Raw genomic sequence first — 23,950 nt, forward strand, 5'->3', positions numbered from 1 at the left:
TCAATGAAATGTAACTGAACTTTAAATTGTACCGCATAATCGCCTACTTTTACCATTAAAACTGTAACATACAGTACACTTAAATGATGCTGCTCTAGATCAGCACATTATTCTTCAATGATGTTTAACAACACATCTGTCAGACAAAGCTAATTTCCTCTGCTGTGCTGCCATTTACTTGCAAAATGAGCAAGGGATTTATTTGGTGGTAAAAAAGAACCATCTGGTAAAGGATTGTAGCTGGTAGACTGCAACCTGATTTTGTCGAAACTAATTACGGAATTATAGTATTTTATTAATTGTTTGGTCTATAAGATTTCAAGAACAATGTTAAATTTGTGTCTTTAAATTGCTTGTTTTGACATCATTTTGCAATATGAGAAAAACCAAAAAGTTAACATCTACAGTCTTTACAGATCTCTTGGCCTCCTAACCTTGTGGTGGTGGAGGACATAAGCTAATACAGCCCCTGTACCGGCCAGCAGTCCCGCCAGGCCATGTCTCCAGCTGGAACTGTGAGCATGCTGGTGCGATCTCTGGTCATCACTGCTGCTGCTCCAGAGACGAACCGCACACGATGCCACGGCAGGTGTCACCCGATGTCTAAGAAATGAAAACAATGAAAATCTAACTTCTATGCAGATCAAGACAAACTCATTATTTATATATAGGTATTGAGTACAACTGTGTACAGTGGTATATGTGTGTATGCATGTATAATTATACTATTCTGAGGTATTCACAGAGTGTAAAATAAAATATAAAGACTGATGAACACCACTAGTTAGTTTATTGTACACAATATTCTATTAACAAATTTAAACCCTGTGTTTAGTTTAGTTTAGTTTATTTGGATCCCCATTATCTGTTACCAAGGCAACAGCTACTCTTCCTGGGGTCCACTGTTCACAGTTTTGGTATCCTTTATGAAGCTCAGACCTGTAATTGGTGCCGGTCCATAATCTTTGACAAATACTGATGTAATACTGTACCTTTGGGACTTGAGGGGGCCAAATCGAGTTAGGCTTTGGCAGCGTCTGAGAAGCAGCATTGCACTGATATTCTGTGGAGACAATGAATTAAGAAAAGTTAGTGAACAACCTTCTTTCGATTTAAAATATTAACAAAAACATGGTCATATATAATTTGGTAAACTCAGATTTAAATAGTTTGCCTCGCAGAATTTATTCTGATAATCAGAATAACTTGCCATTTTGTTTCAATTCGTTCTTAATAATTTAATCTGTGGTCTGGCAATAATAGTGAAAAAAAGGCAAATCACAACTTCCACTAATGAACTGATAAAAGATTAATCGATTATCAAAATAGTTGTTGATTAAAACTCTGCTCTACTTGACCATACATCTGCATTACTAAACTGTGGACAGATTTAAGTTATGCTTATGCCACTCAATAGGAAACCAATATTGATATTGCATGATATTAACAACCATTCTCAGGCTGGAGAAGCTGCTAGATTCATTAACTCACTAAAAGCAATCAGCCAGCAAGTCTGAAATTTAAAAAATAGAAAAGTGTCCATTCACCAGCACTTGGCTGGTGGTAAATGCTAATGTTGTCACTCAGACTTAGTGTACACAAACAGCTGACTGCCTACACCTGATTAAAATGATATAAAAGTGTCAATTAATCTACCTATTGTTTTGTCAATTAATTAATGTTCTTGTTTATAAAATAGTGACAAATACCTATTACAATTTCTTAGAGCTCATTGTGACGTCTTTAAATGTCTAATTTTATCCAATCAACAGGAATTTACAGATATTCTGTTTTCTGTATGTAAGACACAAGAAGGCTTCAAATCCTCAAATTCATGAAGGTGAAAACAGCAAAAAATATGTATTTTGGCCTATAGTCAGAATAGTTGCAGATTTTCTATTATCAATTGCAGCTCTATAGACAGGCAAGAAACAGCCCTGCTGAATACTGGCTGAGTATGTGTTATATAAGTTTATCTGGTGACATTCTGCTGTGTGCATAATTTTACACTTCACACACATTTTGTACAGTGAACTAGATAACTGCTTCGTTTTACCTTTTTCAGCACAACTCACCAAACGTACTCTATGTTTATAGCCCCCTTATAGTCTCGTTAAAATGCCCAACTGAACCTTTAAACACATCGACTCCTACTGAACTGACCAACCAGCAGTTACTTCAATTTTCAAAAGGAGCCAACCAGCTGAGGGGGAGTGAACAGAGACAAGGAGGAGGGCTCAACCCTGTTTACTCCTGCCTGACCACAGAAATGTTAATGTATGTAAACACAGCACAGGATCAAGTAACTAACCGAAACTTATCACCATAAAATTGGAAAATGCAATTTTCTTCTTCTGTTGACCAAGACTTGACATTTCAACAATAAAGATGCAGGACATGACTCAGTAAAGGCTCCAGTCTGAATAAAGGAGTGGACTAAATGTCTCTCAGTTTTAGATTAACATATTTGTCTTAAACTTCATGAGGAAAGACCTGTGACTGGCTAACTGGAAAGACATTTTAAACTTTACCATTTACTATTAATTGGAAGTTTGGACTAAAATTAAAAAGGCAAAAAATGGTAAAGCTATTTTAAGAAATACAATTTTTTAAAAAGAAGAAAAGTCAACATCTACTCTATGCCACTCATAAAACTACAGGTAGCACACGGAAGAAAGAAGCTTTATCAATCAATTACACCTGCCTTATCACTAATAACGGTGGCCACTGTGATTACGTGTACTTGGGGGTTATCTCCAACTTTCACTGAGGCAGCAAGCCAGCAAGCCAACCAGCAGCTAGAAGAGTGCCACTTAAACTCTGAGATTACTGAAGGGAAAGCAGTCCTCTCCTCCTGAGTCTTGCTTTGTTTACAGTGAGAGAAAGAGGCACTCTTTCATAAAGAAGAAGGATAATGGAGAGTCATTATGTTACTATAACTGAACTAAAATTGTGTCATGACCTAAACTCACTTTAATTAACATTTTGCAGAAAAAAAACAGCTGTTAGCAGAAAGTCTAAGTAACACTTATTATATTTCATCTCTCTGAAGGTTAACTGGCTGACAAAGTTGCATTTGATGCTTTTTAACAGATAGGTAAGAGTAAACTGTAATACTAATGTTACAACTCAGTATCAAAACTAAATCAAATGTTATGTTCACAGCTACAAACATTGACACCTCTTCAGAATTGGTTTAGATTAAATAATGTGTCTTTGTGTTTGCTACCACATATGCAACACAGAAGAATATACTGTACATGGAATGACAGTAAAGTAATAATAATAATAATAATAATAATGAAAAACAAAAAATGTAAATATGATTTTAGAATAGAATAGTAATGCTTTTGAAATCAGATATAAAACTTGAAATGAAATATTGACTGTGCAAAGGAAATACAGATAAAGAAATGAAGTATAGGAAATATATTTATGTGGCAAGAGCAAAGATTTTCCTTATCTGCAGTCCCTCTTATCTGACTGATAACAGACTGACAGATCCTGGCACATTTACATTTCTCTTGATCAATTAAGTTAAGGAGTGTTACATTTAAGATATGAAGTGGAAAAGTTTGAGGGATACAGAGCTCCCAAATTTGAATTAAAAAACCACCTGTTTGTGTTGCGCAACAAGGGCTGAGTGAGGGGAAAAACAGGAGGAAAACTGTACTTCTCAGGGATTGAAAAACTATGGACTTCCTAAACTGCAAGTTTACTGACAACAAACTGTATGGACAACCTGCATTCCCTCCTAATTTTCATGCTGTTAAATGTACTCGTGTGTGTGTGTATGTGTGTGTGTGTGTGTGTGTGTGTGTGTGTGTGTGTGTGTGTGTGGACACAACAACACACTAAGCTTTTTATAGATACACTTTGCATTCATCGTCATATTTTATACCTGGAAAGAGCTGCAACAGTATTTGATGCAAGTCCTCTGACAGTAATATGTGTATCATATCATACACAAGAATAATTTACAGTAAACTTGGTTATGTAGGATATTTACACACATGTCCACTTCACTACTGAGAGGCTGACAGCAGGAGAAACTAGCAGTATGTTAATTTAGCCTCATGTTGGTACAAGTAACACAGCAGACACTAAAATATATCGTCATATAAACAACTCAGTTCAAATGGTGAAACAGCGGCCACACATTTAATCATCGTCGCAATAACCTTTATATGAAGCTGGCGGCGTTAATTTAGCTAACAGTCCAGTTAGCAGGCTGAGATTAGCCCGCCCGGCTTCACACAGCAGCTCACATACAGCATGTTCATAAACACAATAAATGTGACTTTTAGCTTCAGGTCCTTCTCCCGGACAAAGCAACACTCACTTTGGTTGTGTCAGTCGCCTGCTTGGACCATGGATGGACAGGTTTACACACAGATGCCCTCCCCGGTGATAAGCCGAAACAAACTCACTACGTTGCTCTGAAACGGAACACGGACTGAGCGACGTTCAAGAAGAGAACTAGTGTTCACTTATCATCTGCAACACTCCCTACAGCTGAGGCGAGCCAGCCACCAAGATAAATATAGAGTCAAAGTAGGACAACATTTTAGACATTGATGTATAGATGAACACTGTGGGAGTATGGCTACTGGACGTCTAGCAAATGAAACATGAAATAGCTAGTCTATTCAAACTAAGTACTATTTACTTTAGTACAGTTTTGAGGTACTTGTATTTTTTGGTAATTCTATTTAATTTAGTACCGAAAAACAAAAAACGAGTGGTTATTTGATTTTAGTTTTGAAATACAAAAGATGAAATTGAAAAACGAACAGAAATTTAAACAAATTGGTTGTTTTTATATTTAGAATAATACAAAAATAAAACCACTGGCAAACAGAAACAAAAAAATGACCATGTTTTCTCAAATTCTAAGACCGGATGTCAAGGCAAGAGCACAATAAAGATCAGTAATTAAAAAGAAAAGTAACACTAACCACTGCTAAATAGTCATTTTTCCCTCTAAACTTCTCACATGGTTTCATTTCAATAAATGTTCAAATGATCCAACATTTCAGCAAAAGATCAGATTCATCAAAGATTAGAGAAGAGTCCAAAAACTGAAAACAGTTTCTTCACAAAGATTTGTGTATCATAACTTTGTTTTTTCATCTTTCCTCTCCAATTAATCATCTCACCACCCCTCAGATTGATCTGGTGACCTTTTAAAGGGGCCCGACCCCTAGGTTGGGAACCACTGAACTAAACCAGCTAACTGTGTATAAAGTAGGTGAAACTAGCTCCACCTCCAACAGCTACAACAGTAACATGCTGCTAAACACTGATGCACACACTGACCAAACTACTACTTTTACTGCAATACTTTAAAGTACATTTTAAACAGCCTGTCAGTAAAGAAGTAGTCAGTCATCGTCATTAAATCAAATTAAAGGGTGGCTTAATAGAAAGTGTTACCATTGTCTCCATGCACAGGTGGCTTCAGGAGCCCATAAATTTCCAAGTGCACATGTGTCAGATGTCTGGTGGTAATTTTATTGAATGTGTTTGGGACTGTGCACCAATCAAAGAATGTGCCAGAGGCTTCACAGCAGGTTAGTTTAGACTTGCTCCTGTACACTGATTCTTCATGTCCTTATCACTTCCAGTAATCACACTTTCCGAGCACACCCTGAACGCACCTAAATTCACACGGTAAACAGTGTCATGCAGGAGGGCATAGGGATTTAAAGTTTGAATAAAGCCCAACATTGTCAACAGAGTATTGTATAGTGTTGTATTGACTGTGTAAAAAAACAGAAGCTCAACAGAAACATTTGTCATTATCAACAGGAGTCAATGAGTATGTGTTTATCAGGAAACTTCATTGCTTCATGTTACGACCCCAATAAGGCCTAGGGGAGGGGGAAGTAACAAGCAAAACAAATAACCAAAAGCATACAATAAAGAGTACCAGAGAGCAAACTAGGCAAGGCAGTGATTTATTAAGGATCAACCAAAAACAAGCTCCCAAATAAGGGAAGCCGACTTGTTAGGCAGAAGGCACAAGGCAGTAGAATAACGCCGCTGGACAGAGATACTGGACACAACTGGAAGCAACAGCACCAAACACAACACGGCATGTAACACTTCACTTGACGGCCTGTAGTTATGGTGTCAAAGTATGCAGTTTGACCATGATGTAGGTAGTTAGATGTGACTTGCTGCCATGATTGAAAATTTAAAAATGGAATATGTGTTTGGCAATAACAACAGCATCAAATCAGCAGTAATAATATAAATATCAAAAAGCTTTTTTATTGTGATGCTTGGTGGGAAAGATGCAGATTAAGTCTGTATCTCACAGCTGGACTACAGGTGTTCTCATCAACAAGGCGGGGAACCCCACTGACACAGACTGTTCACCCACCCATGGACACTACACATTATATTAATGAAAATCTTACAATCTAACATTTGTCCATTTATATTTTCACTCATCACATCTAACTTGGTGCAGTACATTAACTGGTCAACTTTTTTCCCCTTCAATTTAATCTTGTAACAGCTTTTCACTTAGAACATATTTTGAATAATATTCTATATTATGTATGATCACTTGATTTTCCTTTTTTTCAAATATCTTGATTTTTATAGACCACAAAACTGAGACACATTCTTTATATATGAAACCTAACTTGGAATTGAACCTGATTTTGACTCACTGTTTCTCAACATTAAGTCTACATTTTTCCATAAACTGCCTCCATTCACATGTTGCCACTTGTCCCATTTCTGCCTCCATGGATCCACCATATGTGCATTTGTTAACTCTTTTTTGTCCTTAAGACAATAAGAATCTGATTTTAGACCTTTCCAGCAGCGATCTCTTTATCTTTAGCTCAGTTCCCACCAAAAGAACAGTAAATAATCCAACATAGTTGCATCATCTCAATGTATAATGCAGCCAGTGTCAGTCTTCTCAATGATAATCTTGTTTTTCTTAATAGTAAATACACTTTTGTTAATAAAATGCAATGCAGCAGTGATTCCTTAATGTTACATGATGCATATTTAACTTAAACCTAAAAGTAGAGTACAAATTATATTTATTTGATATTTTTTCCTTTTTAAAACAGTCTTTTCCCTCCTTCAAATGGTTGTGGCAGGTATCAGAAGCACTTCTTTTGATATTCCCTTTTTGATGTGCAGTAATTAGTATCAAAAAGGAAGAGATGAAGACTGACACCATGAAGATATTTCACACTCAAATTCCACCTGATTTTCTGTGTGCCACCAACCCAACAGAAACTACAGGACAACGGACACAAAAGTTAAAGGATTACTGCAAATTCAGCAAACAACTGCTTTGTTCTATATATACTCCTTCTAGTTCAGACACTAAACCATCTGGTACCAATGCATTTTAATTTTTTCTCTCTCAATGCAACACTTTTTAGGTATTTCCTTGCTGAAAAGCTGGTAACCTGAAATCACTCATATTTATGATGTGTCTGGATTTGGTCCCTGTTGTGTAAAATATGGCTGGGGGCTTTACTATTTTCCCATGTTTAAACTGTCCCAGTGTGAGCTTTGCCATGTTTGGGGAATGCAGTCAAAACATAACCTGAGGCACGTACTTAGGATTTAGTTGCTATAGTAACAACTGATTCACTGGACTGCACTGTCTGTGTTTTGATGACATTTTCCAAAACCCTTAGTGCACTTTTATGCTCATGTTAGGATTCAGCCACAGGAATATTTTTCTTTTTTACATGCACATATCATTTTTCAGGTAATCCAGGTTAATGGTGTTCAGGTTGTCCACAGTCCTCGCTGCCCTCTCACACCCTCAGGTCAGTGGAGTACACTTTGTAAATGGACCAGAACATCCTGTTGCTCATTGAAACATTTTAGACAAAACAATCCCTTATGCCCACAGGTACAGGACAGACATTACATTTCCACATACAAAAAGAAAGTCACAGGCAGGCCACACTGTAACTAAACACTTAAAATAAATATTTAAGTAATGATATTGTGTGTAGGTTGTACAGTTGGGTGCAATCTATTTAAGTATGCAAGCAGTAAATATCTTTAAGATTTTTTGCTGTGCAGTGGAATAAAAATAAATGTAATGCTATGTTTCTGATTATTGTTTTTGCATAGATTGTTGTATGGCTTTGTAGTTTTCTCTATCTGTGTAACCAGTTATCCTGAAATGACATTTCTCAGAATAAAACCTACAATATTGCCCCTGTGGTCTGTCACTACTGTGCTCTCTAGCACTACCTGCTGGTAATGTATATACAATCAACAATACAGTTGTTTCAGATCACTAGTCCTGTGCCGCTACAACGTCTGCCACAGGCTGCAGATACAGAGTGACGAACAATTCAGTGGAAGAGAGATTGCAGGTTGTTTCATCTGATTGCATCAAAAAGCCCACAGGCTGGATTATATACTTCAGTGTTTCATAAGAAAATATATACTGGAGCAAGTCAGAAATAGACATAAATGTATCCCTCATTAGTCTCCCCATCCTCAGCTTGATAGAACTGAACCATTAACTCCAGCTTCAGTTTGGTAAAACCTGTTCAAATGTAGTTGATGCATCACTTTTTTTTTTTTTTTTTTTTAGCTTTTATTGATAAAGTTAGAGACTTTCACTGACTTTTTATTACAGGATCTTGAAGCACTTAACACACTCCGCTATTCCAAAATTCCCTTGAACATTTCAGGATTTGAGTCAACCATGAGGTGAATATTTGACATGTATCCCTCATTGGTGCTCAGTCTTTTCGTAATTTTCTGATTTCTTACTGATCAAAAAATTATTTCAGATCATATAAACTTCGTTTTGACACCCATGAGTGTAAATAGTCTGTGTAGGTCACTAGTTTTGCAGTAACTGTTTAAAGTAACATACTGTAGATCACTGAATCCCTCCCAATTGCAAAGATGTACTGTTTCTCACAGTTCTTTGTTAATATGTTAAACTTAAGGTGTCAAGAGTTAATAGGACTGTAAAGACAATTTCAGAATCTCATGTGTATACAAGTTTAATATTTTGAAAAAGCTTTACTACAGAATTTAAATACAATATTCTGAAAAAAGTGGAAAAACAAGGCTCTACCATGAGAGTGTCTACATTACAACATGGAAAATGTCCAAACATCACCTAAACCTGTCACACCATCTTGCTCCAAGATTTAGATGCAGCCTTAAAATTCAGATGTCATGTTAACATGTCCATTGTCAGTCCGATTCTTGGTAGCACTGCTGTGCTAGAAATGAGCATCTGTTAACCACTGTTCTACACAGAGGGACAGACTGGATCCATACACCTGCCAGTACGTCCTTCATGTGGATTCTCCTGCTGGATGGCGGACATTCACTGCTGTGTCATCTTGGCTGCTTCAGCTTTTATTAGTGAGATGAGTTCCAGGTTAATTAAAAACACGAAGCGAAGGCCTGCAATCTGTAGGGACAGATACAGTCAGTTAGAGCCACGTTTCACTCGGTATCCATCAAATATATCATGACCGCTACAGATTTAAAATCATATCCACACACCTCCACCACTGAGTTGTTGTTGAGCTTCCACTTGTTGCCCGACAGAACCGGTCTGCCGTCAATGTAGATGGGTCGTCTACCCTCATTGGCAATGAAGAAGTCGCCATTATTCTTCAGTTTAATAATTCCTAGAAACATCAATACATAAAAAAATTGTTGAGTTTACTGTCTGCAGCTTCATATTGCAGTAAGTTGAAAATACAACATAAGCCTTAAAAAGGCCCTGAAAACATTTTTTCCTAAGTAAGCTTTTTATAATAACTGACTAGAATCCTACATGTACACGTCTTTTTTGCCAAAATCGGAGAAGTTTTGGTTAATTCACATTTAATTTGAGATTTCTTTTGTCTGTGTGCTCTTCGCAGTTTTGTTTGAGCTGGGCTAAGTTGGAAAAAGGTGATGTCACATTCTTCTGTGCACTTATCATGAGTCAGCAATGTTTGAATCAAAATCTCGGTTGGTTCACTTTCAATCAAATCTTATCAAACAACTCCCAAAAAGTTTACTGTTAAACTCTTAATGTAATATGCTTTTTCAACTTTTATTGTAGCTCATTTACTCATTAATGTTGTCTTCCGGGGTTTTAACATGACAAGAAAATCAATAAAAGAAACAAACTAAAATCAGAACTCTGTTAAAACCATGAAAAGCATTGATCTTTTGAGATATAACGATAGTCACACATACAAATGCCCTGCCTGGCACATTCTGCATGATTGTGACACTCTGCTTTATGTAACCCCCACAGATATGACTGCTTAATGTCAAGGCAGTGGACTTCCTATTACAGTGTGTAGGCAAAACGTCTAGACGACTTAAACAGAGGATCAGTGAACATATTTGTTCAACCTGTAGGAATGATTGGGATTATCTACCATCTACATTTCGTTTCACTGGTATAGAAAGACTGTGTCTGCCCAAGGGAGGGGCTAACCATGATGTTTTGCTTAAGCAATGTGAACCTTGCTGGATACAAACATTTCTGAATTTAATTTTTTTTTTTCCTGGGATATTGTCTTGGCTTAATACAAATAAGGGGATTAAAAAGGTTGTTCAGAGAAATTGCGCCGTACATAAAAGTCACTTTACATTTGGTCTGAACATACTGTAACAGTGTCGCTTGAAAGTTTATTTAAAAAAATATAATAGATTGGTTATCATTAGACTCATTTTTCCGTAAGTGCCGTTTGCTCAAATAATCAAAAAATTATAATTAATTTTGCAGTTTCCATTCCCAGTTGCTGCCTGTAACTAATAACAAGTTATTTTAACTTTGCTGTTATAGCCTGAAAATGTTTAAGTTTATTCACCTTGTTTTCTTGATATTTTCCATGCAGGTCCCTCTAGTGACAGATCTACATCTATCTGTTTGTCCTTGGTCGCCCTGCCCAACGTTATCTGTGTGAACATGAAGAAAAAGACAATTAGCATCATACTAAAATACATCTTCACAGATAAGATTGTCTTGTTCACAAACAGCAGCGCTTCTGAGGTAATGTATTTGTGAAAAAACAAGGACTTACCTCTCGTGATCTCATGAGGTAGCGTACCATTCGTCCTCGTAGCGCCGCCAGTGTCTGGTTGTCAAAGTCAGGCATACTCATACCTGGTGACAAAGACATGAACATAAATAAGTTAAACCAAACTGGGTTCCTCAAGACAAATATAATTTTAAAATCATCTGCTTGTACTTGGTAAGTGAAAACTTGTATACCTGTGATACTGTCGACAAGGACCTGCCAACGTGGCAGCTCCTGCTCTAACTGTCTGATCTCCCTTTTCTGGTGACGATCAGAAATCATCAGCTCTGAAAAGAAAGAAAACCAAGAGTAAATACATTTATGAAAGCAATATCAAGATGATTAAAGATTTATATCTGTGTGATTTAAATCCATTTGGACATTTCTGGCTGTAATAACAAACGACTTGAACCGTAAATATACCTCACTGTAGCGTCAGCTTTGTCATTAGACAAATCTTCAAGTAATGAAGCTGAATAACAAAGTGTCTTTAAAATTAAATTTCTTACCATGTTCCAAAACTTCGTCTCTGCTCTCCCTGTGTTTAAGGAAACACAAAAAAGGGATCAGCATTAAAAACTGATGGACACACAATACTTTAGAAAGAAGGTGGACTCTTTTACAACAAACTGAAATCTTATAGGAATACTGCAATGTGAAAGACTGTCTTACTTTAACTTTACATCATCAACCATCTGCTCAGCATCAGAGAAGTTCAGGACTTGGTCACCTTTAGGTAGAGGCTGGACTGTAACACACAAAAAACAACAGAATACTGAGTATAGAGCTCTTCACTTTATACATGTGATTATTCAATAAAGAGCCATGTAATTTCCATCACAATTGACCTCTATTAAAGATGCTGACAAACAATTTTTCTGTATTTTCTATAATTATTGATCAGAGTATGATTTGTTCTGCTCTGAATACTACAAATATTAGGTATCAAGTGTTAAATTAAGTGTTCTTCAATAAACTATTTTGCAAAGTAGGGTTCCCACATCAGGTGCCAAACACTGTAACTGCACTCACCACTCTGGTCATCCAGCAGGTAATACTGCTTTAGAAGCTGCCAGTGTACCAGCAGACTTTTTGGGGTGCGAGATTGGTGAAAGACACTGGGGTGTTTGCTCAGGAGCTCCTGGAACACGTCCAGTTTGGGCTGACTAGTCTGTTTAATGACAAACATAATGCAAAAAGCCTCTTGTGAATTCAAAATGCAGGTATCAAAGCTACGCTGTATTCTGAAATAAAACAACAGCTAACTTTTGAATTACATCTCAGCCACTATTTGATTGGTACACATCAGCTAAAGAAACAATTTCACTTACTGAACCAATCTTGGCCAGCAGTGCCTCCTCAGCCTGGCTGAAGAGAGCTTTGCTTTGGATTGCTGCAATGGCTTCTGGGTGAAGCTGCCGCATAGCCTGCCACGCCAGCCTAACCAGGCAGACAACAGACAGAACTTGACTGAGAGAAAACTCAAAGGGGAAAGGTGTAAACAAAAAGAGAAACATATTTTAAAAATAGGGGGAAGGTAAAGTTGCTGCTCTGGTATCTTACTTTGAGATAACAGGATCGTAGAGGAGAGCGTACCACCTCTCTTTAATTTCCCGCAATGTGAAACGACAGCTGAACTTGACCCCCAAATGAACAGAGGTTAGGTCTGTGGTCTGTGACAAACATAAGATTTCACAAGATAGTACAAAGACACATGAGAAACTAATCACAGTGATTCCTGAACAACATCCAACTTTCATGACAACGACGTTAAGCTGGCGCTACTCACCTGCAACACGGCATTTATAAGCAGCAGATCATCAGTAGGTTTCCACCGGCCCAAGTCTTTGGTAATATGTAGAGGCTGCTTGCTTTTTTTCACTCTTTTGGTGATAGGTGCAGGGTTTATCACCATTGTAAGTGGCGGTGGCAGAGCTGTTCCTGATTTCGCCACCTGACAGGGCCGCATGAGAGCACAAAAATTTAAATCATCCATCAATCTCATGCAAGCTTTATCTCAGTCGTGTTTTTTGTGGGAATCTTTTATGGCCTTATGTACCTTTTTTCTCTCACTGGATGAAGGCTCGCTCCCTGAACAGCGGACAGGCTCGATGACAGGAGGACCTTTAACTCTACTGGATGACTTGACGAGGCTGCTTTCCACAAGCTCGTCATCAAACTTCTTCCTCTTTATTGACCTGAGGACATTATTTTGGCGACATTTACATAGCAATTCTTCATTCTTTAAATCCTCAACATACGCACAACAGCAACACTACATCACATGCAGTCAGCAACACATCTATATTCCCATTTATAGCCAAAAAAAATCTTAACTATGTTAGTATAGAACTTGGACCAATACAATACACTACAGAATAAATCAAACCTCGAGGAACTTCTGCGTTTGGGGACACCACTGCCAAATGCTTGTGTAGCTGTCCTTTTGACATCTTTTACTCCGAGTGACTCTTCGTCCTCTGATCGGCTCTGAGCACCAGCTACTCCCATCGGTGCACCAACCACAGGGTCACCTGCCTGCATCTGTTCAGTCACAACATGACACACATCAGGAAATAAGTTTTTAGCTCTTAATTTTTGTCTCTCACATTTATGAACCTTTAACTTCACAGTTTGTCTATCTTATTAGGGTGTTTAAATCCATGTGAGAACATGAGCTTAAGCATGTTTCATGTTGCTCACAATAATTACAGTTAGCTGGGGCAGGTAAGGGGTACCATTGGCTTTAGGGACACGCCACAATGACCCATAGTTTGATTAGCTTGGCCTGTCATTGTTAAATAAAGGAATAACCTGGAATTCGTCTGCCTATGTTGACCAGTGTTTAATAATCATGTCATCTCTGGACACTAAGTATATTAATGACAGTGTGTCAGACAAAGTCAAAGTTATGAACAGACGAAATACATCAAATCTATCTCTTTCATTCTCAATGTCGCTTTACAGCTCTCTGTGTGATCCGTTTTAAAATAGTCTGTGTTTGTGTCTCTGCAAGTCAGAGGAGGGATGAGGCTGCTCATCACCGCCTTTTGTTTACTTGTAACCTTAGCTATGAGGCCTTTACGACTGTCTTCAATGTGTGATTATTTATTTGGAAATAATAGCTGTAGCGACCAAAAAAGCTTTCCTGAGATAATAGTACACTGTAACTTTGACAGTCTTTCTAGTTAGCCAACAGTATCTGGTCAAAATAACGCTAGTTTCTGTTAGTCTAGCTAGCATTAGCTTAGCTAACATAACATAGTTAATTAGCAGGCTAATACAACCAGCTAGCTACGCTATCGCGCGACTCACCTTACTGTTTGTGTTAGTTGTGTGGTCAGATCCGTGAATGGGAGTCTATACGGAGCCTATATGGTCTATATCAACACCCCGTTAGCTTCTTGACTTGGGCGGTTTATTTATATAGCTACATGGCTAACTGACCACAGGTATTTGACGGATGCTTATTAGCATTAGCTCCTCTGCTGCTCTGTTTTCTTCTTGTGAGGGTGCACCGCAGCTTCACGGCACAACACCTCCCCCCAGTGGAGCGGAGACATGGCCGGTCAAATGTCATGTAAGAGATCGATATTTCTTAATATTTAAACTGAACACGTCTTCTTTTTGAAGAATAGGTCATGCATTGTAGGTTGGTTGGTTACACAACAGATAATTGTCTGATAAGCTTAAAACCAGTGAGTGTATTACAAGAGAAAAAAGACATCCATGCTTTGGACATAAAGTAATAATGATAATAATAACTCTATTTTTCACCTTTCATACAAGAAATGCAGCCCAAAGTGCTTTACAACAAAAAGATATTACATGCACCAAGTGCTTCACATAAAAGGGACATAAAATGAGCTTAGAGCAATGTTTTTTAAAAAAGAACAGAAAAGAAAGAAGAAAGAAATAAACTCATTAATGTAATATAAAATGGAATATAAGAATAAAGATAACAATAAAAATAGTAATAGTAAAAGTAGCTAAAAAAAATAGAATTAAAAAAAAATCAAGTAAAAATACTGATACTGATTGAAAAGCTAATTAAAAGCTCAATTGAAGAGATACGTTTTTAGCTTTCTCTTAAAAATATTTAGTGAACCGAAACACAAAGTCAATGATATGCATGCTCAACTGTTTATCAAAACATCCTTCAGGATTTTCGTCTTATCCAATACAGTCCTTTAAGATTCCCATAAATTTCTAAAAATCCTACAAGACTTTTTATCCCTTTTCTACGAAAAATATTTGGTTCTTATAGGATTTTCTCAATCCTGTTGGAAATCTGTTTTTCCTGTTGGTTCCAATGAAATACCTCAGGATACCTAAAAAAAATTTTAAAATCCTATTAGACTTTTTATCCCATTTATAAGACAAATAGTTCTGTTCTTGTAGGATTTTCACAGTCCTGTTGGAAATATGTTGTTTTCTTTCTCTGTCAGGACTAACATATTTTAAACATCTTAGAAGAGATTTATTAATTTTTACAAGAATTACTATTAGGATTCTTATTCTTTATTTAAAATCTAACTTTGCAATGAAAGCTTTATTTAAACAGTGTTAGCCACATACCAAATGAGTTCCTACAAGTTAATCAAGTGATTATTAAATGGAAAATTATTTCAAGCCATACATTCCCATCTGTCTGTGTAAATTTTAACAACGAACAATATTCTGTGAACCTGCTCATATGTGTCATGCTTACGTCTGTTGTTGCTCACAAATGTTCTTGCTAATGTCTGCTACTGTGAAGCTGTTCTGTAACTGTCACTTTGATTAATCATAGCTTGCTCTGCTAATGTCACTCTGTGTTTTATATTTATTGTAACTGACACATCTTTCAAACAGTGTTTTAAATTTGTTTCTTGATTTTAGGCTGCAAACTTACACCTGGCCAGGGACAACAGATGAAAACTAGCCTTTGGGCCAAATCTGGCATATTCACAGAAATGTTTATTAATATGCACTGTCCCTGACAAATTAACAAAAAAATAAATAAATAAATAAATAAATCTAACAGCTTCAACTGCAGACTGAAGCTTTCTGTACTAATTTGTACCTTTTTCTTCCTTATGGTTCTCTCGGTAGATGCCCATATTACCTGCTGGAAGAAATGTTTTCACTCACGTTACTGTGAAGGTGTTGATTTCTGCTTCCCTGAGTATTTTAGTCTAAATTTGTAATCATGAAGAAGTCTCTATCAAAGCTAGACAAGAGAGCCAATAGTCTTAATTTTGATATCAAGAATCAACACTTTTTGTGTTATTAATAATCAGTGTGTGAACACTTCTATGGATACTGTGGATGGATGTTTTTCTGACGATATGGACACTCCGTATGCCCGTGTATCACTGTCAGCACGATGATTAAATTAACAGTATAAATGCTGCAATAAATGTTTCAATCTGACAAAGTCAGCAGTGCTTTCATTATAGATATGTATGGATAATGATTCAGTTTAGTATTGCATGATTTGATTGTAACTTTGGGTGATGATGTGACATTGTGAACAAACCTTTTATCGTAACATATCTATTTGGAGGCGAATCTCCATGTTTAGGTTAAACATCATTGCCCCCCATCTGTTGGATAGGTTGGTCCAAATTATCGACCTACAGCTGGTGCACCACGACTCCACATGGTCATGTCACACAAGAACTTTGATACTCAGTGTCATATTTCTTAGAAATTACTGCCTACGTGCCATGTGGCTGTTGACTGGCATCAAACTAACCACAAGGTTGTTTAATCAGTTACCAAGTGGTATTATTGATGGTAACCGGGTTCTCGGTTAAGCCAAATAAAATAAACAGACAGAATTAACTTGAAACCTTTTATTGACATTTACAGTAGCAGTTTTCAAATGTGTTAAATTAGAATAAATACAGAATTCAGATACAGAAGTTTACAAAATGGCTAAATATCAGTCATAGTATGTTTATACATTTAAAAAATTACAGATAAACTTGCATTGTGCTGCACTGTTGAATTGTTGCACACATTTGAATTTCGAACACAATTTACAAAGGTCAAAGTGCAGAGCAGTTTGGGGTTTTAAACCAGTGGCACCATGTATTTCTGCACAGGAATATTTTTAACAGCTGCCATTTTTGTGGAAATTTTAAAAAAGGAACCCATCACTAAAAGTGTTTCACCATAAGCACCTTGTGAAAAACATTGTTATCAACATGTTAAAAATCTAACTAATATATCAATGAGAGCTGGAGATGTTAGAAACTTTGCTTTTATGCCAGTCTGAAGCTCTCCTAGTAATCTTCACAATTCATAATTCACAACGCACTGTGCATCTCAGACTTCACGAGACATGTAATGTCCCTGCTGGAAAACTGGAATAACATGTACACAAACGGTCTTGAAATGAAACATTTGCATAACCAGGACACACGGGAAACCGTTGATATTGCTGTGTATAGTTAAGAGTGTGGAAGCTGGTGTGATATATGAACACAGTTCTTAATCACTTTTGGGATGGCTTAATCAGAAATATGCTTCAAATATCGGCATGTCAAATCCTACATAATGATGTGACTCACATTAAGGATAAGATGCAAGTTTGAAGATTATTTGTTAAAACATATTGGAGGAGATCACTGGCTTTCTCTTAGCGTTTGTGCAAATAAGCGCTACAAAGGTGGTTTTTAAAACAAAAGACATTGAAATTTGCAGTAGCACCGCTCCCAGGGGAATTTCTCAGTGATGCACCTACACTCCTCTTCATCCTTCTCCCGTTTGTCCATCTCCACATGTCAGCCTCCACAGACAAGGTTGCAGGTATGGAGGGCTTTGGTCTTTGATGTGTGGAAGGTTGAAGATCCGCTCTGAACTGCTCCATTGCGTGCTATGGGCTCACAGCTCCTGTGGTAACTCCACCTGCTTGTGCTCTCTGCTGCCAAGAGTCTCACGTTCACGTAACTGTACCACCCAGAAGAGTGGGTCATCGTTCGATAAACTGGAGGTTAATGACATTTTCAGGAACTAGAAGCGTCCGTGTCATGGGCTTAACGGAAACCCCTTCTGGGTCCGGCTTCACGTCAAACTCTATTAGGATCTAAGAGAGGGAACAGATAAAAAAATCTCAGTAGGTGCTCATGATGTGCTCAGTGTTGGGCAGTGACTCTTATCTGCCTTTATTAAGCAATCAAATTAGTTAATTAGAAACTGGATATGTGATGTAAATTGCTCATTTGTTAATTTCTTCCAAGGAACAGTACAGCAACAGGGTGTCTCAGAAACTCTTCAGTGTCTGGTTATGTAATAACACACAATCTAAAGTACTTACTTACTTTCATAAGAAAACATTTCAAATAATCTTTGTGTATGCAGTATGTAGCAGATGGTGCTCATTTCCATTTTAATGAAATTTATTGATAACAGTGTCAGGTACTTCTACCACTTTGTTATGTTAAAAATACAATTCTTAGCTGTTTACTCACTTTTTCATTTTCATTTTCATTTTCTTTTTTTTCCAATCCATTGACTTGCCAAATAGACTGCACAATTCTATAAATAAGCTGTTTTCTATCTGTGCATTCAATGCCTTCTTATTTTATCCACTGAAACTATTGACTCAGCCTGGATTAACATCAGAAAGGGTGCTAAAAGCTAGTCAGTAATCTCACTAATCAGCAAACACTGAAAAAATGAGTCTTCCTCTTTTATCTATATCAAAGTAAAAAACAAACAAACAGGAGGAAGTTCAGCTAACTCACCCTGGCAAGAGCAAGGTAGAGCTCCAGCTCAGCAATACGGCGACCGATGCAGCTGCGTTTTCCCACCCCAAAGGGTACAGAGGCATACGGGTGATGAGTCTGGTCCTTGTTCAACCATCGATGAGGATGGAATTCGTCTGGGTTTGAAAACACTGCCGGATCCCGAGATGTTGCATAGTGGCATAGGGTGATCAAAGTCTGGATAGAAAGATTTTACCATCAGACGTGTTTCATTGCAAAGGTAATCCATTAACACTCACATTTAGGCCTGTATGAAGGGTCTTTGAACTGTGACCACATGGCATTAAGAATGACTTCAAAGTGCACCAATTCCCTCAACACACTTACATTTTTAGGGATCAGGTAGCCTCCAACCTGGATGTCTCTCTCAGTGATGACTCGTGCATTGGCGGGAATAACAGGATACAACCTGAAAGACAACGTTCCATAATGTGAGCATGATTAAATTCGAAGATTCATGCTAAATTTCTTTAGGAAAATAACTAAAAATCTTTTGAATTATACCTTAGCACTTCTTTAACTGTGGCCTTCAGGAGAGGCATGCGGGCAACATCGGCGGCCTCTGGTATGCGACGACCCTCCAGTACAGTTAGCACTTCATCACGGAGTGAGGCCTGCATCTCAGGGTGACGGGACAGCTCGTACAAAGACCAGGACATTGTGCTGGAGATCTGAGACAGAACAGGGAACACAAGAGATTAAAAAATCTGCAGGACTGACAGCAGAATCCAGTGAATAAGAGGACAAAGGTATTAGTCTTACTGTGTCAACTCCTGCAAGAAGAAGCTCTGTGACGTTGCTGTAGACAGTCTTCATGGGCAGCCCTGTCTGGGACAGGAAGTAGGTCAGATAGCGGCCCTCCACCTTTTCTCCGCCGGCAACTTTCTGTGCTTCTGCTGTCAGACGCTGGTCAATGTGACCTTTTGCTGGAGGCACAGAGATTAAGGGTCATTATGACAGCAAAGGTAAATGCAAAGGAACTCAGTAAGTCCTGAAGGAAAACAGTGGGAGTGAAACTAAGTCTAGCCACAGTTTGACCCTCACGACTGACAGAATTTGTAGAAAATATTTTAGTGTGTGAGGCTTCAAGATTTTAATCTCCTGCTTCCTTACCCTGTGTGGACCAGGGGGATTATTTTAAAACAGAATTATGTTTGATTTTGATGTCTAAGATCTGCATAAGTCTGGATAAGAGCGAGTGGGATGACAACCCAGTTCTGAGTGGAAACCAGCAACAGCCAATGAGAATTGAGGAGAACGGATGGAAAATGATTACATAAAGTGTGGAAAGACAGGCAATATGTTCCACCTCCATGTTTGTTTTGGTTCCACGTTGTAGTGACGTACTAGACTGAAGCTTCCTTATAATTTCACCCAGAATGCACTAAATACATCCCTGCTCACTGTATGAGGGAAGATTTCGTTTTCATAACATAGTTTTGATTTATTTTAACTTTCAAAGAAGCATTTTGTAATTTCTGAACATAAAATGATTACTATTCAAGTTAGTATTTTCAATTAGGCACACATTTTAGCTATCATTTCCCATGCTGACACCAAACCCAGATGATTATTAGGAAAATGAACCTACCGAAATCAAACATGTAGTCCCAGCACTGACAAAAGATGTTCCAGGGTTTTGGAAACAGCTGGTGCAACCAACTTGGCATGGCCATGGTGAGAAGAGTCATCACAAACATGGTGTTGATTGACTGGATGAAATGCTCTGTCTCTTCAGGAACAACGGGATCCAGGCAACCGATTCTGGATTCAAACAACACGGAGGAAATGCCTGTCCAAAAAAAAAAGTTAAATGAGAAGGTGAAGACAACATGACCTGAGAGAAGACAAACTCTGATGTACAAGAAAATAAAATCACATTTAAGCTACTGCAACACAATAAAGCAGCATAGAAATATAATTGATTATGGTTAAATAATAATTTGCAATAACAATGTCAGAGTAAAAATAAAATATTATATAATAGGTAATTGGATAGTTGGTAATCTTTTTGCAAAATTTAAAGTTTTACATCATAAGTTAAGTCATGTTCTATCAATGGCCACAGCTAAGGTCTTGTCCTGTCCTCCATTCAACAATACAGTAACTCTTGGAGTGCCCTGTAGCTGACGTCCCTGGTTCCAGTCTGGCAAGGGACCTTTGTTGCATGTCATAACCATATCTCTCTCTCCCCTTGTTTTCTGTCAGCCTCTATGTTACTGACTGTCTACTAATAAAGGCAACAATGCCCAAAATGTATTTACACAATCCAGTAATTCTGGCGACAGTAAATGTCTGAGAACTGTAAACCCACAGTCACTGGATTGAAAATGTGTTTAGTCTGGGAAAAATCTAGGAGAGAAAAATAAATGAATGTCCCATTTTTCTATTTCTATATTCAATAATTGGTGGTTAATCTCAGCTGTTATAGGCCTAAATTAAGCAAAATCATGTGCTTTTTGCTTCCTAGTTAATTTTGTGCAAACAATCCACCTAACTGAATTTTCAAAAGAAAGATTATTTGGTCACAAATTGCTGGCAATCCAAATATATTAAATCTCAGCTAGATTAACATAAAAGTGAGATAAAGGTCACTTCTTGTTTTGCATTCTGAAATCATTGGGGCGTGTTGATACAGGCTTTGATAGTCATGTGTGTTTGAAATGTCAGCTTTATAATATATAATATTGCTTGTAGCATGCAGCTGGCCCTGATTACTAGTGTTAACATAATGTAGTTCAACATATAGTGATGCATGATAGTAAAAACCCCTCAAATTACATCAAACCTTACCCTCCAGGCCGAAGCGATAGAACTCGCTGGAGATATCTGTGACGAGGCCTTGAGGACGTCTGCAATGGCGAAGTTTGGCAATGAGGTCACTGACCACGCTGTTCAGGGTTTCATCGTAAGCTTCGACCGCCTTCGGCCGCAGCATGTGCTTCCCCAGGAGACTTCTCACTGTCTGCCACTCCTCCCCCTCACTAGGCACACACACACACAGTAAAAATCAACAAATACTCATGTTAGTGGGAGCTTCTGCACGTACTACTTCCTCATTTCAGGAGGGTGTGTTTGGCTTTGCTTTGAAAATGCAGAAAAGTACTTGACACCAGACATGATATACAGTAAGACAGTCAATAATTTACTGGCTTCTCTTTGTTACACTTTTTGAAATTGTACACTGTAGTTAAACTAAGGACCTTTTACAGATTCCTAAACCTACTTTTAAGGGGGAATCGCCATGACCTTTAAGGCTCCATACAAGTGAAGAAAATAAGCTGACTCACATATTTTTGATTTGAATTAACAATGAATGTCCTTATCTGAGCTCAGTTACTTAATTTACTTCAGTATCATGTGGAATAAATCACACTGTCTTGTGATTTGAGGCTTCTAATGTTTGACAAAGAAGCAGAAAAGCCTGAATGTGAAGTGCAACCAAGTAAGCATGTGACACTTACGAAGTCAGGAGTCCGTAATGATGTCCTCTCAGCTTCCTGTAGTCCTTCCAGGAAGAAAGGTCAGAGCGCATGGGGTGCTGGCCCTCCTGCCTCAGTACCTGCTCAATGAGCGCCGGGTCAGCCACGTGAACTGTCAGGATGGGGCCGAAGCTCGCCTTCCACATGGGGCCATACCGCTGCACTCCTTCCAGCTGGGACAAGAGACAGAGATGTCTGACAATGTAAAAAACCCCTGCAAGCTATGAGATGATTGACACCCTCTTTGGATGTGTTCTTCTTTAGTCAGGTAAAAGCCAAGACGCCTGCCTTTAATTAACTAATGTGAGATAATTATCATTGAAGATACATAACTTGTTGGTACAGTTTGATCGGCCAGATCTTGTTTTTGGCTTGTCAGAACGGTTGATAGATGGAAGCCAAATTAATTTACAAAGTGTTTATGAACCTGCTGCACAGTAGACCAGCAGTAATTGAAATTCTTAGATATATTTGGAATATTACGCATCAGTGGACAGAACACCTGCATTCTGAAAAGGTGAGATTAAAGTTCCTTTCCACCAAAAATATGCTTTGCTTATTGTTACCTCATTTGCATGTTTGAGATGTTTTACCATTCATCTTTCGAAGGGGGAAAGTTTATCTGTGCTTATTATTATTTTCCCTACAACTACCTACTGTATGCATACACAATCCATTATGTTTTCAGAAATGCTTTCATTCAATCCTCTCTGGACCTCCTGTGCATCAGTCTTGCTCCACTGTGATGCAGCCTGTATGCATTTCCACTAAAATTCAAGCATTGCTAATATACAGTGTTTTAACAGGATGTAGCCTACAGTGTCCGGGCTCCTCATCCCTGCTTGAACTTCATCCTACCTGTAACTCGTGCAGCCGTGACAGCCCCCGCTTGGCAAACAAGTCCCAGGCGAAGCTGGCCACCGTCGGTCCGGGCATCTCGTCCAGAGTCTTCCCTGCAAGCTGCTTTGTCCCCTTCGGTACGGCTGCTGCTGCGCCCTCAGCCCACCTCTCCATCCACTTGACTAGAGGGAAGGTGCTCCGGCCGGATACTCTGAGAGCTTGCTGCAGCATCCTTCTCACTAAGATCATGGAATGGTGGCTGGACGCGGTTTCCTTGGCTGTCAATGCTCATTTTATACCACACGACTGGGGGCTGTATTTATAACGCGGGACCTTCTCCTCGAACCCGCAGAGATAAAGCTGTACATTTTTTAACTCTGGGCCAATCATGGGTGTAAATGCGGCCAGGCCCCGCCCCTCCGGGATGACACTGTGAAGTCGTGAGCTGACAGGAAGGTGTGTCCAATCAGAGGGCTGAGCACGGACCATCCCAGAGTCAGCACACGTGGAGCTCTAGGCTAAATAATACATGACTTCTCTGTTACTGTTCAGGCTTATCTCTCCTCCTGTGAAGCACTTTGCTCTCTGATAGTGCTGCAGACTGACATATTTAGAGTGATCACGCACTTGTGGATATATGTCTTGTGTGTTTAAAGACCACTTATCCCCAAGGCCAATATTATTATAGATCCCATTTATCTGAAAGAGGGAAACCAGGTCTGTTTGACAGTGATAAGAGGGCTGGAGGTTAGTTTTACCTTAAAAAGACAGGCCAAAACCTTAAGCAGACACAGCTGATCTAATAACCAAAAAGTGC

The 23,950-nt window shown here is 38.3% G+C and overlaps 3 protein-coding genes across 5 annotated transcripts in view; all 3 read right to left on the bottom strand.

Annotated features, from left to right (window-relative positions):
* The window catches only part of suox (sulfite oxidase), a 161,844-nt gene that overhangs the window by 4,285 nt on the left and 133,609 nt on the right, over positions 1 to 23,950 (bottom strand). The window contains exons 1-3 of one of the 2 annotated variants that reach the window (XM_062415865.1): positions 4,343 to 4,472; positions 993 to 1,063; positions 435 to 603 (exon numbers count right to left, since the gene is read on the bottom strand). In XM_062415865.1, the coding sequence (XP_062271849.1) occupies positions 435 to 603; positions 993 to 1,051 (228 nt within the window). In that variant the 5' untranslated portion in view covers positions 1,052 to 1,063; positions 4,343 to 4,472. Of the gene's footprint in view, positions 1 to 434; positions 604 to 992; positions 1,064 to 4,342; positions 4,473 to 23,950 lie in introns of those variants that run through there. The other variant, XM_062415866.1, reaches the window with a different exon arrangement.
* Positions 9,005 to 14,525, bottom strand: mcrs1 (microspherule protein 1). Of its 2 annotated transcripts, none has more exons than XM_062444346.1 (14): positions 14,370 to 14,525; positions 13,444 to 13,598; positions 13,114 to 13,252; positions 12,844 to 13,008; positions 12,618 to 12,727; positions 12,386 to 12,494; positions 12,087 to 12,225; positions 11,727 to 11,784; positions 11,564 to 11,592; positions 11,249 to 11,341; positions 11,058 to 11,140; positions 10,845 to 10,932; positions 9,535 to 9,662; positions 9,005 to 9,439 (listed from the first exon to the last, which is right to left on the bottom strand). In XM_062444346.1, exons 2-14 carry the CDS (start codon positions 13,596 to 13,598, stop codon positions 9,353 to 9,355), a joined length of 1,383 nt encoding a protein of 460 aa, XP_062300330.1. In that variant the 5' UTR covers positions 14,370 to 14,525; the 3' UTR covers positions 9,005 to 9,352. The 2 variants fall into 2 exon arrangements, with proteins under 2 accessions (XP_062300330.1, XP_062300322.1); XM_062444338.1 differs by having other exon boundaries at positions 11,727 to 11,802.
* On the bottom strand, positions 16,880 to 23,410 carry LOC134005454 (25-hydroxyvitamin D-1 alpha hydroxylase, mitochondrial). Its single transcript, XM_062444359.1, has 9 exons — positions 23,152 to 23,410; positions 22,276 to 22,466; positions 21,605 to 21,795; positions 20,403 to 20,603; positions 19,574 to 19,737; positions 19,316 to 19,482; positions 19,139 to 19,220; positions 18,791 to 18,988; positions 16,880 to 18,129 (listed from the first exon to the last, which is right to left on the bottom strand). The coding sequence occupies exons 1-9, from the start codon at positions 23,380 to 23,382 to the stop codon at positions 18,016 to 18,018; spliced, it is 1,539 nt and encodes a 512-aa protein (XP_062300343.1). The 5' UTR covers positions 23,383 to 23,410; the 3' UTR covers positions 16,880 to 18,015.

Source organism: Scomber scombrus, chromosome 3 (assembly GCF_963691925.1).
Source record: "Scomber scombrus chromosome 3, fScoSco1.1, whole genome shotgun sequence".
Lineage (NCBI taxonomy): Eukaryota > Metazoa > Chordata > Actinopteri > Scombriformes > Scombridae > Scomber > Scomber scombrus.

Excerpts from the sequence above, each read along its gene's own strand:
- mcrs1 (XM_062444338.1), bottom strand. The coding sequence starts at position 13,598 with ATGCAGGCAGGTGACCCTGTGGTTGGTGCACCGATGGGAGTAGCTGGT. Across the intron at positions 12,728-12,843 it reads TTATAAATGCCGTGTTGCAG|ACCACAGACCTAACCTCTGT; the intron begins GTGAGTAGCGCC and ends TGTTTGTCACAG. Across the intron at positions 11,342-11,563 it reads AGACGAAGTTTTGGAACATG|AGCTGATGATTTCTGATCGT; the intron begins GTAAGAAATTTA and ends CTTTCTTTTCAG.
- LOC134005454 (XM_062444359.1), bottom strand. The coding sequence starts at position 23,382 with ATGATCTTAGTGAGAAGGATGCTGCAGCAAGCTCTCAGAGTATCCGGC. Across the intron at positions 20,604-21,604 it reads CTATCGCTTCGGCCTGGAGG|GCATTTCCTCCGTGTTGTTT; the intron begins GTAAGGTTTGAT and ends TTTTTTGGACAG. Across the intron at positions 19,483-19,573 it reads TTCTTGCAGGAGTTGACACA|ATCTCCAGCACAATGTCCTG; the intron begins GTAAGACTAATA and ends GTTCTGTCTCAG.